At 44.1% G+C, this 17,498-nt stretch overlaps 1 protein-coding gene across 2 annotated transcripts; it reads left to right on the forward strand.

The window, feature by feature from the left end:
• The first annotated feature begins 876 nt into the window (after positions 1–876).
• LOC136422076 (terminal nucleotidyltransferase 5C-like) lies at positions 877–13,363 on the forward strand. 2 transcript variants are annotated; one of them, XM_066409714.1, is made up of 3 exons: positions 877–1,202; positions 9,959–10,082; positions 10,538–13,363. In XM_066409714.1, the coding sequence occupies exons 1-3, from the start codon at positions 1,174–1,176 to the stop codon at positions 11,648–11,650; spliced, it is 1,266 nt and encodes a 421-aa protein (XP_066265811.1). In that variant the 5' UTR covers positions 877–1,173; the 3' UTR covers positions 11,651–13,363. The 2 variants fall into 2 exon arrangements, with proteins under 2 accessions (XP_066265811.1, XP_066265819.1); XM_066409722.1 differs by lacking the exon at positions 877–1,202 and adding an exon at positions 9,438–9,698.
• Positions 13,364–17,498: the final 4,135 nt, after the last annotated feature.

The raw sequence follows: 17,498 nt of genomic DNA on the forward strand, positions 1-17,498 counted from the left end.
CCTACCCACATACCAAATATCATCATAATCCATCCACAGGGAATTATGCTGACTACAAAAATCCGGAAACACAAACAGACACACAGGCCAAAAACTATATCTCCATTTTCATGAAGATAATTACAATATCACGGCACCACAAAATCGCCCACGTTCGCGATCGCACAGCAATACAGTACTTTAATATAGATCAGTACGTGTCTATACTTCCTCGTCCCGTTTTATTAAGGAAAAACGGATTTCATTCTTCTAGATTTTAAGACTAGAACTACGTCGGTTTTACAATATTGTATTATTTGGCTGCATTGTTGCTTTAGTTTTCTTATGTATGTATCAAACTGTGAATAAACCGTCCATATTTGAATTCAAGTCTAGCAGCCTTCCGATTGAAGGAACCACTATTGCACAGCAAACTGGCACAGCGAACCGGTTCTGTAACAGGATACGTGGGCAGGCTATCAAATCAACTCTCACAAAAGCTATATACTTTCAAAGCGCTACAGAATCCAATCATGATCAGTCCAGGCATTGAAACTGTCCGCCAGCGAAGTAGTCAAAGCAGCCGAACACTTTAGTTGTATTTGTAGAATATCTCTCCCTAACTAGCACATGACGAGAAACGTCATTCCTTGATAAAAGGATCCTCTCCGTTCTTTCCAAGAATGGTAATAGAATATCAAATTAATGCCTCCGGCGGCGTCTGTCGATCGATTTCCCCATGCGTCATGACGTCATCGCTGACGCCGTCGAATCACCTGCGCGCGCTCACCCCGCCGTTGCCCGGGGCAACCGGGCCCCCGCGCCATTGACGTCAGAGAGGGATGGGTCGCACTTGTCATGCGCGGCTCTGCCAACCACTTGTTATTGCATAAATGTTCCTTTAGTGCGTAATAATGTGGGATTGCCACCAGTAGTGTTTTAACTCGGACACAGAGCAGTAGCTACGTGCAAGCGGCGCCGTAAAGACGTACCGATCGTTCTTCTCCGAGATACAGCGGCGGCGTTACGTATATATTTCTTCTTCCTAAAAGGAATTGTCCTTGCTGATAAGGGTACCGTTACCCTCCTGGAATAGAGGCTGTCTTGTAGCGGTGTACAAGGAACTTCACTGAGGCTCTTGGTGGGTTTTTGAGTTGGTGGACACTTGTGTCTTGCGTCGAGAGGCGTCCGCATATGCGGAAGACAATATATCGGGAACCACCGTAAGTAAAGATTTATGTATATTCTCAGCGTTTTAGACTCGTGTATATATGTTGGGCTACTCCTTCTTTATCGCCTGATGACACAGTATGGCATCACGGATACGCGTTGTTGTCAGAATAACGTTTGCGTTACCTTCAAGCAGATACGTCGCACCTTCTATAGGCAGAAGTTGCGTGTCTTTATTTCTGATTTTTGTAACACATTTGTTAGCTTGGATGTCTTTTTCTTGTGTGTGTATTCCCATCGCAATGTATCTACAGATCGAATGTCCTTCATGCACATACCGCAAAGCAGATATTTTGGCACAAACAAAACTACCCTATTTCCACAACACGCCTCTAGTGCTATATGTGTGCCCAGTTTCCATGCAGAGGTTTCTATATTTTGATGGAACAAAACGTAACTAGATATTGTTGTTGTTGTTGTTGTATGTTGTTTACCGTGAAAGTGAACTTGTTGGTTCAGGGAAATGTAAAACTAGTGTGGCGATGGTTCAAGGGCAAGGTCTTGGTGTCCTGTTTATGATCGAATCCGTGAAAGGGTCATTCTATTCGCCAGTCGATCGGTTTTGGCCGGGGGGCATTGTCTAGTATGCTACCTCTCTACCAGGCTGCACATTTTAAAATAGACAGAACGGCCTGGGGTATCGCAAAGTGGCGCAAATATATCAGGCCGTGTCAGCAATTTTTCCATGTAGCTGGAAATCTACGCAGGCGGTAACAGTTTCCATGAATAAAAAAAGGCCTTCGTTAACGTTATACAACGCTGCGCATCCGGCATTGTGGGGACCCCATTGTTTCTGATGATTGTTACAAAACAAGGAGAATTTGTGAAACAATTGTATAAATAAGAGCCTGTTTATGGCACCTTTTGATGGGTATATTTACCGGTAACACCGACTATCACGTGCGCTGAAACGAAAGGCTAGCCGTGCAAAGACTGCAAATTTGTCTCGACCCGTCAATCGATGTTTATCATACTGTATAAAATGCGCAGTCCGTTATAAGTGTGGCTGTAGACTTGATGATATAATTACTCCGGGAAGGAGGATGACCTCCTTCTGGGAGTATTGGAAATGCTTTTGTTTGCGCGTTCGCAGCTATAACTCACGATCCCGTTGTCGCATTGGTGTTTAACTTGGCATATCGTTTGCCTGGTTCGGCGTGGTGATGCACAATAGCTTTGTTACACCATAACTACTTTAAACGTCAATCCAATATCGTAATTGCACCCCTATAATTAATGCTATGTCCCACTGCCCTGCCATAGGGACCATGTTATAATCCGTTATGCATGACTGAAATACTTCAGGCAGATACGGGGTATAAATCTTCCTTACTTGCTGTGATCGTATAGTCACTGTTACATTGAAAAATAGACAACGTGCATCACCACACGCAACCTAGCAAACGATATACCAAGTTACATACCAATGCGTCTACGGGAATTGTGAGTTTTCGCAGCGAACATGTGCAGAGTGACCTCCAGTCTGTGTATTAAGTATGCCGTGTCCACTCGCAACTCGCATACAGTATGTGCGCACGGGACGGACGATGCACTTTTACGCACAGTGTGAAAATGGCAAATCTCTGGACCTTCAAACTTACCACACTTGTAGTTTATAATACGGAGGCTGTGACAATGTAAAAAGTTTACGCAGGGGATGAAAGATTGTTGAGAAATATCTCTCAGAAAAGTGCGCGCGCCAGTGTCACTTCCGGGTGGTTAGATCCGGTGACCTTTGACCTTCGTGAAATGTTACGATAATATAAATTAGTCTTTTTTATTGCAAATAGCTTGATAGCTATAGATCAGGCCGGCCTGCAATAAATTGTGGAAAGAGGATTTACTGCATATTTGTGATTTCTGACACATCTTAGTTGTAAGGCTGAATGGTTCGTTGATAATTGAAAAGGGGCCATCTGGATCTAACTTTGTGACTTTTCCCGGAATTTCTAGATCCCATCTGTGCCATGCTGTAAAAACATACTTTTCAGCAGGTTGACCGCTCCTGTATTGAAAGAAAAAGATAAACAAACACTTTTTCTTTACTTGCTCTAAAACACTACTTGGACTGTGCAGAGATGCAATTTGTGTGGGTCAATACTTGTACATACTATAAATACTTCACGGAGAATTGTGTCCTACGGACTCTTGTTTTCTATTGGATTTTTAAAAAATGATATGAAGTTATAATATTGGTTAGTTGATTTACCGTGAAGTTATAAAACAACGCCAGTAAAAGAGATAAACCTATACCCAAGGAGGTTGCTATACCACGGAACATAGGTAACAAGAGTTCTACGACCTCATACCTTCGCGAAATGATTTTGACCTTTATGACTGACGTATTAGGAGTGTTTTTCATCAATCAAAAATCATACCAGTTGATCCTCCTCACCCAAATAACATAAGTTGTCCAAACCTCCTTGTTATGATTATGAGCTTAACAAAGAAGGTTATGCTAACATTTTTCATCAATAATGCAAATAAGCTCCTTATTAGCATAATTTGATTCAATGGTGTTCACATTCACACAACTTCTAAATGCTACAAGTATGAAATTGCCGTTATTTACTAGTATGGAATGATAGTAGTTTCTCATGAATTATGCAAATTAGGCCTACATTTGCATAATTTCTATCTATTGACATTCCTCTCTTCCTCAGTTACAAATGTCACATATTTGAATAGTCATATCATGGAACACAGCAGGTTTTTAAAATTGCCTCATTAATTATAATCTGATTTGCATAATTATCATCCAATCATACAAAGCATCACATAAGCTATCTACATACCAAAAATCATGACCATCCATCAAGCCCATCTCGAGTTATATTATTTTCTCATTAATTATGTAAATGAGGTTCTCATTTGCATAGCTGATATCTATTAATATTTCTCTCTTCCTCAGTTACATATGTCACATGTTTGCGAGTCCTATCATGGAAATTGATGAATGTATAAACTTTCCTCATTAATTATGCAAATTAGTTACTGATTTGCTTAATAAGTATCCAATCATGTACATCATCGCTCAAGCTATGTACATGCAAAAAATCATGACCTTCCATCAAGCCCTTCTTGAGTTATTCCCTTTCAAAGTCTGAAGCAAAACCTACCCCTGCAGTTCCAAAAAAGTTGCTAGGGGGCCCAAACCTATACCACTTACTCTCTGCCCAACGAGCTATCTACCACTCAAAAATCAGTTCCATAGCATGTCCACAACACGAGATATCATAACATGAAGTTCCGCTGCAGTACCGTAACAAGCCGATAGGGGGCCCAAAATCTAATCATTTTCAGGTTTCATCGAGACCTACCAACATACCAAATACCAAGACAATCCTTCCAAGAATTCTCGACTTATCGTGTTCACTAACAGACACACAGACATGCTCGGTATTCCCATGCTGTCTCCAACAATACTATTCCTTTATTGGCTTTACGGCCATACAAGTTGCGTAATATAACATGTAAACCAACACATTGCGCTCAGAGGGGACTTATGTCACGAACCCTACTTTGCCACAGAAGGGACTTAGAGACTGTCAACGGCTTCTTTATATAAACGTTTTCTTTTCAAATGTCAGTGTAGCGTCTTATTTTCCCGTTCACTTCGTAAAGTCATAGCGATATTCATCGATTTCTTACCAGTGACGCCAGGATAATTCTCACAATGCCGTTAAAGCCTTTAGGGCATGCCCCAGCGCAACCTTGGTCTTCCTGTCAATCGCCTCTTCCTTCTTAGATATAACATGGTTAACTCACCTACCCTGAACAACGTCCTTTTCCCATACTGTGACACACGAGTACTGCTGGTTCTCCCCGAGGTAAGGCAGTGTATATCCAATTTTGGTCTCCCCCCGCCCAATTCCACACCACTTTCTCCTAATACCTTTTCCCTACCCCTTCCGACATCTGACTTTTGCCTCGTCCACCACATTCCACACCAATGAATACAGCTGGCTGATAGCCAATTTTTCCCAATAACTGACGTCTCCCGCCTGACCCCTCATGACCAACTTTGCCCCCCATCTGTGACCCCATCAATATCCCCTGAAACAATACACCCCACACGTCCCAACCAGAACGCATAGTAAAGCATACAATTGAACACATTTTAACACTTTTCTCGTTAATTATGCAAAACACTTTGCCCAAAATCTAATCATCTTGAGATTTGACACATACACACCGACACACCAACTACGACAACAAACCATCCAGGCGTTCTCGACTTATTCTGTTCACTAACAGACACACAGACAAGCACCGTCGCATAACCTTCTCGACGAAACCATTCGTCGCGAAGGTAATAATTGTCATTGGTTTTGTTTGAAAGTGTATTTTGCGCCCACATATTTCCCGTTCAAATCCATCGTGCGACAAGTTTACTCCTTGGTTTACGGCGCAGCAAATATGCTTGGGACAGCCGCGGCTGTGTCTATACAAAACCTCCTTGGTCGTACAGAATTCGGTTGTCCTGGGACGAAAAACGTTTACCGTATATCCTGTCGACTAACAGTGAATAAAGAAATCGTACGACTATGGGACTGCTAGTACACACCTTTTTTGTGAATCCAGGTTAACAGTAGCGCTATTTCCTGCGCCATTGTCGGTGTAAGTAACAGCTTTCTGTGGGCTACTGTGATAAACACATCTTTAAGACAAATGTTGACAGAAACAGGCACAGGCCTGTTGCCCTGATCTCCAAGCAGATGTAAGGATGCGGCTCATTTTCAGTGTTTCACGCCTGTTTTTGTAAAATTTTGGGGTTTCGTTCAAAAGTGCAATAAAATGTTGCAAACACAGTTAACCGGCCACAGACTGGTTGCCCTAATCTCTAAGCAGATGTTAGTACAGATGTATCAGGCTCGTTTTCAGTGTTTCTCATCTGTTTCGTTCCGATAAAAAGCGCAGTGTGCTATAGAAAAGAATATTAAATGTTGCAAAAACAGGTAGCGACCTAAGGAAGTGCAGTAGAGCTTACAAGGCTGGACTTCAGGCTGGCAAAAAAGGCACAAAACACCGAGAATGAGCTAGATCCTTCCATCTGCTTGGGTCCGGTTGTCACCGGGGGAAACTCGTACAGAGTAACGCTCGCCCGCTCCGGTTGGCCAGTAGGCGAAATGACGTCATTAGCGCCGTGGTAAGGACGTAGGGCGATCTCCAAGCAGATGAAAGGACGGGAAACTCGTCACGTTCTGTTACCGTGGGTCAGTCATGTGGGCGTATCTACGCAAATATGGACAGATAGGAATGAAGGACGTGAAATACGGTCACATTAAGTACACCTAAACCTGTACTAGTGTCTACACAAGGACCACGCCTCGCCCAGAAAATTCTGCGAGAAAACACATCGTGCGACAAACAAGTCAGACTTGAAAGAACTTCCGTAATCAATACACGGCTAGGAGATTAGGCACTGCCAGACTTGGGCGGCGTCCAACTCCGAACTGTACTACCCTGGATGTCAGACTGTTTCCAGGGCCTACACAGGCCAGCTCCTCGGCTCCAGGGCCAACGTGCCCCCGAGGAAATTTCACAAAAAAGTTAGACTTGCTGGAAAACTCAGGGGGCGGGCCCACCGAAGGGTACAGCCACGGGAACTGTGTAGCCTCCACCAGGCCCTCCTACGGGCATTTGGATCGTAGAATTCGGCAGAAAAAGGAATAATTAGCCAGTAGAGTCAGTCCACGGTGAAGATCATGCAATATAACCCTGACAAATATTCTCCCTATAGCCGGCATAGTTAGTCTGGTAGAGACTAGGAACGGTGCACGTGTCGCCTTGGGCGGCGGTCTGGCACCCAGGCTAAAACTGTACATGCGGCGTGCGGGATTTTCCAACACGCCTCCGGCAGCGCGATCGAAACTACCGGGCTGGTCAGCGAAAAAAAGCGATGCTCCAACACGCGGGATTGGAGGGTTTTGTTTGCGGCGCGATCGATCGTCACATATCGGTCAATATTGGTGCTTCCTTGCGTGTCTATCAGACAAGTTGTAACGTGCCTTGAGAACAACTCATTCCGTATTTACTTACCTCCTTTATATGTTAACAGTTCTTCCAAGATGATACGACCGAAAATTGCATTCGTGCCAAAGTTTCGGCAACTTTAGTAGAGCCAAAAGTAAAAAGTATTCTATTTTCTATCCAAAGAAGTTTCAAATGACTCACTAAGCTGAATGAGTTATTTCTTGAATTCAACTTCCCCAGAAGACCACTCAGAGGGCCGATGAAGTCTGGCCTATGTGGACAGGTGGTCACTATTGACAAACTCATGTCACTTGTTCCCAAGCACAAGAGCTATAGAAATCAAAACCCGGACGTTCCGCTGCAGTACCAAAGCAAGCCACTAGGGGACCCAACATCTAATCATTTACAGTTTTGGTCGCAACCATCCAACACACCAAATATAAAACCAATTCATCTATCCGTTCTTGAGTTATCTTGGCGACCGGCAAACAGACAGACAGACAAACGCAGCCCAAAATGTAACCTTATCAGAGAACATGATCAGCCAACAACGGCCCCACCTAGCCTCCATGCAGGCTTCCCCACGGTTTCCACACAGCGGTTACAGGATCCCAAGCAGATACGGGGCCCCAGCAGGTACGGTCCCCAAGTAGATACGGCCCCCAGCCAAAGAATCTGGCCCCGATAAGTTGAAAAATCGCCGTGGGGAAGCCTGCATGCAACGGAGACTAGGCCCAGCCAGCGAAGCCTGCTCTGGAGGCTAACCACTTCAGTACGTCATCGGTCAAATCAAACAAATCCTGTGTAGCTGTTTTCTCAGTCCCTACTGTGTCGATTCGAGTTAATATTTGGTTTACAGGGAAGTCTGTGGCAACACGCCCGTGTGTTGCTGATAACAAGACCCGGGGAGATCTAGCTAGTAAACCTTAATCCGTTTATACATGTATGTAACGTTAGTAACGCTGGCAGCGCCCTCGTACTTCTAACTTTGTGGCCGGCCTTTGCCGATAAAAAGTCCGGGGGATACCGTGCTCGTAAACCTTAATCCGCTTACACTAGTAACACTGGGAGCGTGGTTGGCGTTTTATAGTATGTAACTGCGGACGTTTTAGTGTTTCTGCGGCACATGTGTCTTATTCTAGCCGTATTTGGTCAAGCCAACGTCTTACACTATTCTCCAAGCAGAGGTTTCGATCGAGGGGGGAGGGGGGAGGGGGGGGGGGCTAGGAGTGGCCAGGATTTTTGAGGGAGGGAATCGTTAAAATCCCGGCCACTCCTAGCCCCCCGATCGAAACCTCTGCTTGGAGAATAGTCTTATACGGATTCAGGGGCGTACTATAGTGAAGTAAAAGAAAGCGAAACTTACGCGGAAAGGATATAAAATAATCTTTGGGTAAACAAACATGGAAGGTGAAAGAGAAAGACATGACCGGTTGCGTTAACACGTGAAATGAAAGAGTTCTTCTTGGAAGAACATTCACCAACACCCCCCCCCCCCACATTACCTTGGTGTCTTTTAGCCCAATTAGTATAGAAGTCGCACATCATCTTGGGGATTACAATTCCATTCACCTCGGCTGGTTTAAACCTATTTTTATCCTGTTAAAAAATGACACGCATTTCTAATAGTTTCCCGCGAAAAGACGAGAATAAGTCTATTGTCATTTCGCACGCGATGTCGCCGATCAATTGCGTCCATACAGCGTTACTCGTTACCATGGCAATGTGACGGGTGTAGTCACTATCAGACGAGTCCATAGAGTTTCTAGAAAAATAGTACAAATTGGCCAAATTTGCTAGTTTATTCACCGGGGAAGTTAGCCGGACAAGGAATTACACATTTACAAAAAAAGAAAGAAAGAAAAAAGATGGCGATATCACAATCCTCTGGTCACAATCATTGCACGACAAGTTACGACAACAGGTAGGACATATCTGGGATCTTAGAAAACCCGTGACGTCGTAGTCTTTATTCACAACAGCATGGTGACATTGCACAGTTCCAACGGTTAAAACGTAATACCTGTGAAAAATGACAGTTGTTATTGGCTTTACGTCAGTGGGATGTGACCTATTGCATCGATATGAGTCACGGGTCAACAACTAAAGATCGCGTGCTTTCCCTTACAATATTGCGTCGGATTGCGCAACCGTTGAATGAACTTGAATGTATGTAGTTTGGTGCGATTGACAATGTGAAAACCTTCTTAATGTGTATAAATACTCTAAGATGTTGTTAAATTGAGGTGGTTTTGAGACACAGTACTTAAAGTTTGATTTTATAACGTCAGGAAAGTTGCCAATTAACCAGTTTGTACGGCCCGGGTAGAATCGACCAATCAGAGCGCGTCTCTAAAGTCCGTCAGCTGTTGCGGAGGGGGCGTCACCGGGGCACCGTATTTCTGGAACATTCCGCCGCGAGAGAAGATAGTGCACCCAGCTTCCAGAAAATACTCCCGAACCCGTGCCTTTCCACCAACAATCCGATATCGAGAAAAAAGCGTGGTGTTTTCGTGAGTTGGGTAGTATTTTTGTGGCGTGTGTTTCGCGATATATTCGTCAGTGTAGCATTTTGAAAGGGTGCGGAGGAATTTGGAGGCATTCTTGGTGTGACGCTGTCCATAAGAAGCTGGGATTTGCCCTCGCAGGTCACTTGCAGAATTTTGCAAGTCAAAGAGAATCTCCAAGCCCCACTGTACCTCCATTTCCAAGGAACACCACGAGCTATCCCCTCTATCCAAGCCTTTCTGACAACAACTTGTCATTCCCTCAGGACCTGTGCTAAGGCGGGGAGATTCTCAACCATGGCCGGCGACACCAGGAGTTGCTGCTCGGGCGAGCGTGCGACTGTGTCCGACGGAGCGGCCACACAGCTGCGGCTTCTCGACTACGAGCAGGTACGGAACCCCTTTCCTTATTTCTCAGCCAATTTTACCACGCTTCCATGTGTGATGTGTTTATGTATTTTGCTTAGACAGCTTAGGGTGTTGTTTCTTGTGTATCGAGGGCGTTTTGAGGGCTGGAAAATTGAGGTTTGTGGAACGTGCTTGTGGTTTTGGCACGGCGGGGACGGACGGCGCCCAGCCTTGATCCTTGCGTGCGTCGACAGCGCTATCGCCTGACTACCAGGGGAAATCTTTGACCGACAGCGAGTTTAGGTCACAGTCAGCATTTTAACCCTCCCTTTTAGCCAAGTAAACCATACAGAACACTCGTATTTAGGCTTCGCAGTGCCGTTTTCTTGGTAGATAAAAGACGTGCGTCACTTAGCAGTTTTGCTTGCGGCCGGGTTGAGATGAATTTTTGTGTTTGTTTGCTGACCGTGGCTTGTGTTGGCGTCCGTCCCGTACAGGTCCGCAAGCTGGACCAGGTCCTGAACGATGTCGTCCCGATCCACGGCCGCGGAAACTTCCCCACCCTGCAGATCTGCCTCAAGTCCCTGGTCCAGATGATGAGGAAACGGTTGTCAGAAGAGGGGATACCTCTCCGGGACGTGCGGCTCAACGGATCCACGGCAAGCTACATTCTCTCGGACGAGTCCGCCTTCTGCTACAACGACTTGGACCTGATCTTCGGCGTCTCGCTGGACTCCGCCAGCGACTTGCAGAGAATCAAGGACATGGTGTTGGACTGCTTGCTGGATTTCCTACCGTGTGATGTGCGTAAGGAGCGCATCTCCCCGCTGACTCTTAAAGACGCGTACGTTCAGAAGTTGGTGAAGATCGCCAACGAGAACGACCGCTGGTCTCTCATCTCTCTCACCAACAACTCCGGCCGCAACGTCGAGCTGAAGTTCGTGGACAGGATGCGTCGCCAGTTCGAGTTCAGCGTGGACTCCTTCCAGATCGTGCTGGACTCTCTCCTCTCCTTCTACGAACACTCGGAGGTGGAGATGACACAGCACTTCTACCCGTCCGTCATCGCCGAGAGCGTGTACGGGGACTTTCCCCTGGCGCTGTTCCACCTCCATAACCGCCTCATCGCCACCAGGAACCCGGAGGAGATCCGCGGAGGCGGGCTGCTCAAGTACTGCAACCTGCTGGTGCGCGAGTACAACCCGGCCTGCCACGCCGAGATCAAGTCCCTGGAGAGGTACATGTGCTCCAGGTTCTTCATAGACTTTTCAGACATTGTGCAGCAGCAGCAGAAGCTGGAGAAGTACCTCAACAACCACTTTGTTGGGGACGAAGAGGCGAAATACAGATACCTGGTGACCCTGCGCAGAGTCATCCAAGAGAGCACCGTGTGTCTGATGTCACACGAGCGGAGACAGACCCTAAGACTGATCGACTGCATGGCCTACAACATCTACTGTGGCCTGCAGCACCGAAACCAGGCCATGAACTCCAGTGGCCCCCCATCTCCCAACGGAGTGTTGTACCCGGGACAGGGGTACTTCTACGATGGGAACACCAGCAGTTTCTTCATCACCAACGCCTACCCTACATGGATATCCTGCCAGTAGTGTGAGGTGGGGCGCCCACAGGACAGTCGGGCAGGGTGTGGAAAAAACTTTCAAACTCGACAAAAAAAAGACAGACAAATGATTCCAAGTGCAACAAAAAGAGACTCAGTTGAACTGTGAAAAAGTTTTTGTGTGATTGTGGTGAAAGGTGCTTATCTGAAAAGTGAAGAGATCTTGAGCCTGTTGACATTCGAAGGCAATGCCGGCCAGGGCAGTATACAGGAGTCGGATTGACCCACTACTAGCGGATGTGAACAGGGCTATAAATAGTCGTCAGACCACTGCGAGCAACCTTTGAACTGGTTTATTGACCAAGGCTGGTTCCTACGCAGGTCGAAATTCTGTGCAGGCAGGCAGGCAGGTACCCCATTGGTTCCGAAGGTGAGAGGCTAGAGGCAAACAACTATTGTACTTTGAACCGCTATTGTTTGATTACGTAGTACTTATGCCTAACCAGAGTGTAAAAAGTAAACGTTGTTGTGTACATCTGCAGGGGGCAGCTATATTATCAGTGCAGGCCAAATCAAGGACCAAAGATTACGTATTTTTGTGAATGTCCTGTATTTTTGTGGTAAAAAAGGAGAGGCATAAGAGAGACTATTATAGGAGTTAGAAGGACGAATGTATGGCAGGGACCCGGGTATCCAGTGATGCCACAGTTTTGAGAAATTCCTTGAGAGTATTCGAGATCCGTGACCATGGTTACGAAGGAGTGTGTGGTGTGGTAATCTTGCAACTTGTGAAGATCTTTTAATTCCCAGGCTAAAATTCATTCACGGGGAAAAGGAAATGGAGAAATTGGTACAAAAGGGGAGTTGGGAATCAGTTGTCAAGGTTGCCCACTGACATATTCCTGTTACTAGGTTACATGGACACGATGGGGTTTTGGTCTAGAGAGTGAGCCGATGTAAAGCATAACTAGTTCTGACACAAAAGAATAGAAAACAAGACTTAAAGGGAGCACACTTAAGGTAAAACTAAAAGGACAGCTGTAATGCTTGTCTTGTAATCTTGTTCTTATTCCATTGGAAGCAGAAAAATTAACAAAACATTCTATGAAGCAAGATAGAAAGTGCACTAGCTATGGAGAAAGCCTTCTTCAGATGCCAGGATCTAAAAATATATAGAGGCTCGTGCCCTATTTTTGAGCACAGAATTCAAATAAGGAAGTTGCAGAAATTTTTGCTGTGGTCACTTTGACCGTGAATGTACAAAGTCATGTATAACCCAGGGCTGTATCCTGTACAGAAGCTGTTTTGTATATTGCTTGTGAATCAGTCCAGTGTTGCAACAATAACAAGTATCACAAAATAGGTTAGAGAAGACTGTGTAGCGTTCAAAGAAGAGTCAGGTCAATTTGTAACAGTTAACCGAAATTACATCGTTGATACTATAAGTGTTTATTTCCTTGCATTACAATTTGTTGTGCATAGGGGTGAAGTGTAACATACCATGAAGACTACATATGTGCATGTGGTAGTGGCAATGTGTAACTGGTCCGATTGAAAGATGATCCTTGTTTTGATCCAAACACATTTACTTTTTCGTTCTTTTTTCTTTCTGCGACAATAACCCCTATCATGGCACGTAGTGCAAGATAAAATACAGAAATTATGTACAAAGAATGCCAAAGAAGACTGACAGAGCTTTATAAGGAAAAAAAACTTGTATTTTATGACGGCGAAATAATAAATTATTTTCCATCTATTGGAATGGTGTGTTTGAATTTTTCCAGTGTACAGTTACTATAATAGTTTACAGGATATATATACTAAAATAAATTTGGAGAATAACATATAAAATTAGTTTCTGAAAGGGTTGAAATTTCGGCGAGGAGGACAAAAGTTGACCATGTTCTTTGGAATAACTTAACTGAACTAGTTAAACATAATAGAACACTAACGTTACATGTATATGTTAGGAAAATTAGGGGGAGGGGTGCATGAAATAACAAGATAGAACTCAGAATATTTTCAAGAAGGGACCCCAGAGACTTTGCAATATTTTTGGAGATGATTTCACCGGAATAGTTCCACGCTTCAGACACAACAACGTTGTGAAAACAGAACCTTTGGCCAAAAATCTAAATCTAGTCCTCTTGTGTTAGCTTCCGTGATGAAGTGCATGTGTGCATCTTCACCACAGATGTTTGTACTTGTGTGCTGGCCTCCCTGCCATGTGTTGGGCATTAGGCTTGTGGCCCAACAAAAACACCACAACCGCAGACCATCCCAGGGGGCGGACATCTATCCATCCACTCAGGCATTTTAAACAGCAGGGTTCAAAATTCATCCTTCATACCTACTGTAAATGCTTTTTAAGTTTGCAAGGATTTAAGTTCTTTTTAGTTGAAACAGTGAGGTAGGCAGGCTGAAGACAACCAGCATTTTATGGTAGTTTTAAGTTTGGGGTTAAGAGGTCACCAGGAAAACTGAACATTAAACCACTGAGAAAATTTGTACAATTACAGTAACAAACTTTAGGTGCACAGAAAACAAAAGGAGAATGTTAGCAAAATCTTATTCCAAACCTTACAGCCTTTCTTATAAAGCTTGCATATGCACCCAGTACTGTAAAAGTTGAAATGTTTGCGGTGGTTTTATGTTTGTACTTTTTTGCAGTGACTTCTTCACCATGAAATTAAAACCACTGCAAATTGTGTCTTCTGCCCACCTACCATGCCTACGTTCTTGTTTCCCAAAGCCACTGTAAACACTTAATTTTCTCCCTATTGCGAAAAAATATCTCCTGCAAACATTTCCCCCATGTACAGTATTTCCAGCCCTGACAGTTGTGGACAGTACTAGTTCCTGCCAGTGCTGACAAATGTGGGACTTCTCCAGGCCCTGGTCTGTGTTTACCTCACTGCCAGTCTGAGAGAGACAGGGTGTATTTCCAGTGACAGTCATTATTAGCCTGGGTACCATCCTACGTTGTAACTGCTGGCTTAATCCTTTTGCTTGCAACAAAACATAAAAAAGTACACTTCTTTTATATACTGTGTATCTATCTATTTATCAATCTTGGGTCTATATCGCGGCTGGGGCTGTCTCCAGCTTTAGATTTTTTTCCGTCCCAGTTATTGTTTCAGATCCCATGTTGTCATCTTAAGCTTACGAAAATTCATTTTCATCAGTTTTATGTCACAAAGTTTAGATTTTTGGACAAATTGGGTGAAATTCTTTTCCGTCCTAACAAGCAAATATCCGTCCCAGGACGGAGGGAGGGTCCTGGAGACAGCCCTGATAATTCTTAGCCCCTTCAGCCGAATTGGGCTGATTTCCAAGGGAGCCCATAACAAGAAAACAGGACACAGTTTTTATGAATGAAATTTGTTTGACCTACTTTTGAAAATTTTGTTGGCCTTATGGTCCTGGTCTCAACAGGAAAGCTAGTGATAACATATATGAAGTGTGGTATCATGTAGTGGTTGTGCCAGTTGTCTGCCATTCCCACCATTTCTGTGCCTGTTGTCTCAACACATCCCAGATTCTCCTGCCAAATTCCTCCCAGCTCATCCCTATCTTTTCCTTTATCTCTCAAGCCTCTGCTATAAGTCTGTGCTGGTTTCTTAATTATCAGGGATCTTCCTTTGATCTCTGGGGTCATCCAATTTCCCATGGTAGGAAGTATTTGGACTTTCCTGACATCTTTCCCACAGTTTTGTGTTGTTGTCTTTTTCCTGTGACACTATGGTATACCATTTTTGTGTGTGGCCGGCACGGAATACAAGCATGTGTATAATGTGTTGATATCTGTAAGTTAAGTTTTACGGTATCTACATTCCTTGTTGATTTGTTTGTTTCTTGAGTTCTATCTTTTTGTCGTTTATCTTTTCTGTCAGCAATGGCCTATTGTGATTGAAGACAACGCCTTAATGTTATCCCCTCTTGTGAAGACACAAAACAAACAAATAAACAAACAAATCCTGAAGTGGTAAAAGATCAATCATTAAGATTATTCAGCTCTTCAACCCCCTGGTTTCTCTCTCATTCCATCTCTACTAGTGGTAGTGTTTTTGTTCCGGTTATTTTTGGAAACAAATCTGTCTTGAATCAAGAAGTCTTTCCAAGAGTTAGATGCTGAATTTTGTGCGGGTTGGACAAACTTGTGCGAACATGCCAGTCATACCTCTTGTTGCTGCATATCTGTTTAGCACTCCCCTACAGAAAAGGCTTTAGTCTACTGTAAATGCCTTTTAATTTGCAGGGGTTTAGTTTCCCAGTAGGGAGAAAATGGAGTGTTCGCTGTTTTTTTTTTCCTTTCGCAGTAGGGGTAGGGGGGGTAGAAGACAGAAGAAGCACTGCTAAAAAGTAAAATTCCAAAATTTACACTCAACTTTGAGCTTGTTCTTGTTGTCTTTTTTTGTGGCACCTTAATTATTTGAATTTGTCTAATGGTAAGAAATGCACCTTGACAATCTCCAAGCAGATCTTTGGGGGCAAAATCGTGACGGTTTCTAACTGGGCCGAAAGATGCAGTGATCAGATCTTATTATAGCCTCTACCAGGCTCCACAGGTCGCTGGAGAAATAGTAGAAATTCGACAAATAGACAGATAACATGCCAGAGGAGTTAGCTGGCCAGGGAGTACAGTTTGCGACCTAGGGCTAATCTTATTTTAAGCTCTGAGTCATAATCGGTCACAATTCCTCCCCTCCCCAAAGATCTGCTTAGATTTAAGGTGAATATTTAACTGCTGCAAGAAAAACATCTAACAAACACACCAAAGCGATCGCCAAAGCGATCTTCTGGTCGAAGGAGTGTTGAGAGAGAACTTTTTGAAAACAGTTGAAGGAATGTGTGTTTGAGTCATCAGCTGTACACATGGACCCAGTGGGTGGAGGAACATGAAGACTGATGGAGACTGATGGAGAGATACCTGCTGTGATTCCTGCAATGACAACAACAACAACAACATCTACAGTATGTGGGTCAGGTCACAGGTTCATTTACATGTCACCTTCTAGCTGATTTAGGTGAAGGACCTTGTTTAGTCTTTTACATTGTAGTTTTACACGTTTTGCATAATAACAAAATTGCAGTATGTGGGTCAGGTCTGTCTTTCTTTATTGTCTTTCTTTATTCTTTATCACCAAAGAAAAGTAAAAAAGTAGAATCTACAGAAGAATTCGCCATATGAAAGGTTTCCATAACCTGGCTTATTTCCTGCGTCTCTTTGAGAACCTAGTGACACATTTCAACAATGCAGAGAAACATTTTAAAGAGGACGGAAGCCCGGATCGGATATAGATTGGCGGATACAGGATTTTATAGCATATACAGTATTACTAATAAAGACACATGGAATAAGGGGCTCATCTTTCATCCTGTTGACCAACTAACGAACTACAGGTCACAGAACCAGGAAACGAAGACTTTCTGGCAAATTCTACTGGTGACCTGTTCATTTGTACAGACAACATCCGCCCTCTTTAAAATCATTTCCTGCCTTGTTGACATCAAAATTCTTAGAAGTGTTGCCAGGGCCTCAATGATCTCCAAGCAGATGTTGGGGCTAGGTCATTATGTTTTCCTAGCTGCCCTTCTCTGTGTCATACTCAGCCTCCCCAACATCTGCTTGGAGATTTGGCTTCAAAAAAGCCAAGCAGGAAACAGACCAGGTTATGGCTGGTCATCTCTAATCTTCCTCCAAACCTCTGCTTGGAGATTGCTATGTTGGCCCTGGGTGCCCTCCTATTTAGTTTACTGGGGCTAGAAATGACAGGGACTAACATACTCTGCCTCTCACCACACCCGTGGAGCCAGCGGCCTGAGTTAGCACCCGGGTTAGGCCCCATGTATGAGGGAGCTTAAAACTAAAGCATCAAACCTCTGCATGTAAAAGA

This window comes from Branchiostoma lanceolatum, chromosome 1 (genome assembly GCF_035083965.1).
Source record: "Branchiostoma lanceolatum isolate klBraLanc5 chromosome 1, klBraLanc5.hap2, whole genome shotgun sequence".
Taxonomy (NCBI): Eukaryota; Metazoa; Chordata; class Leptocardii; order Amphioxiformes; family Branchiostomatidae; genus Branchiostoma; species Branchiostoma lanceolatum.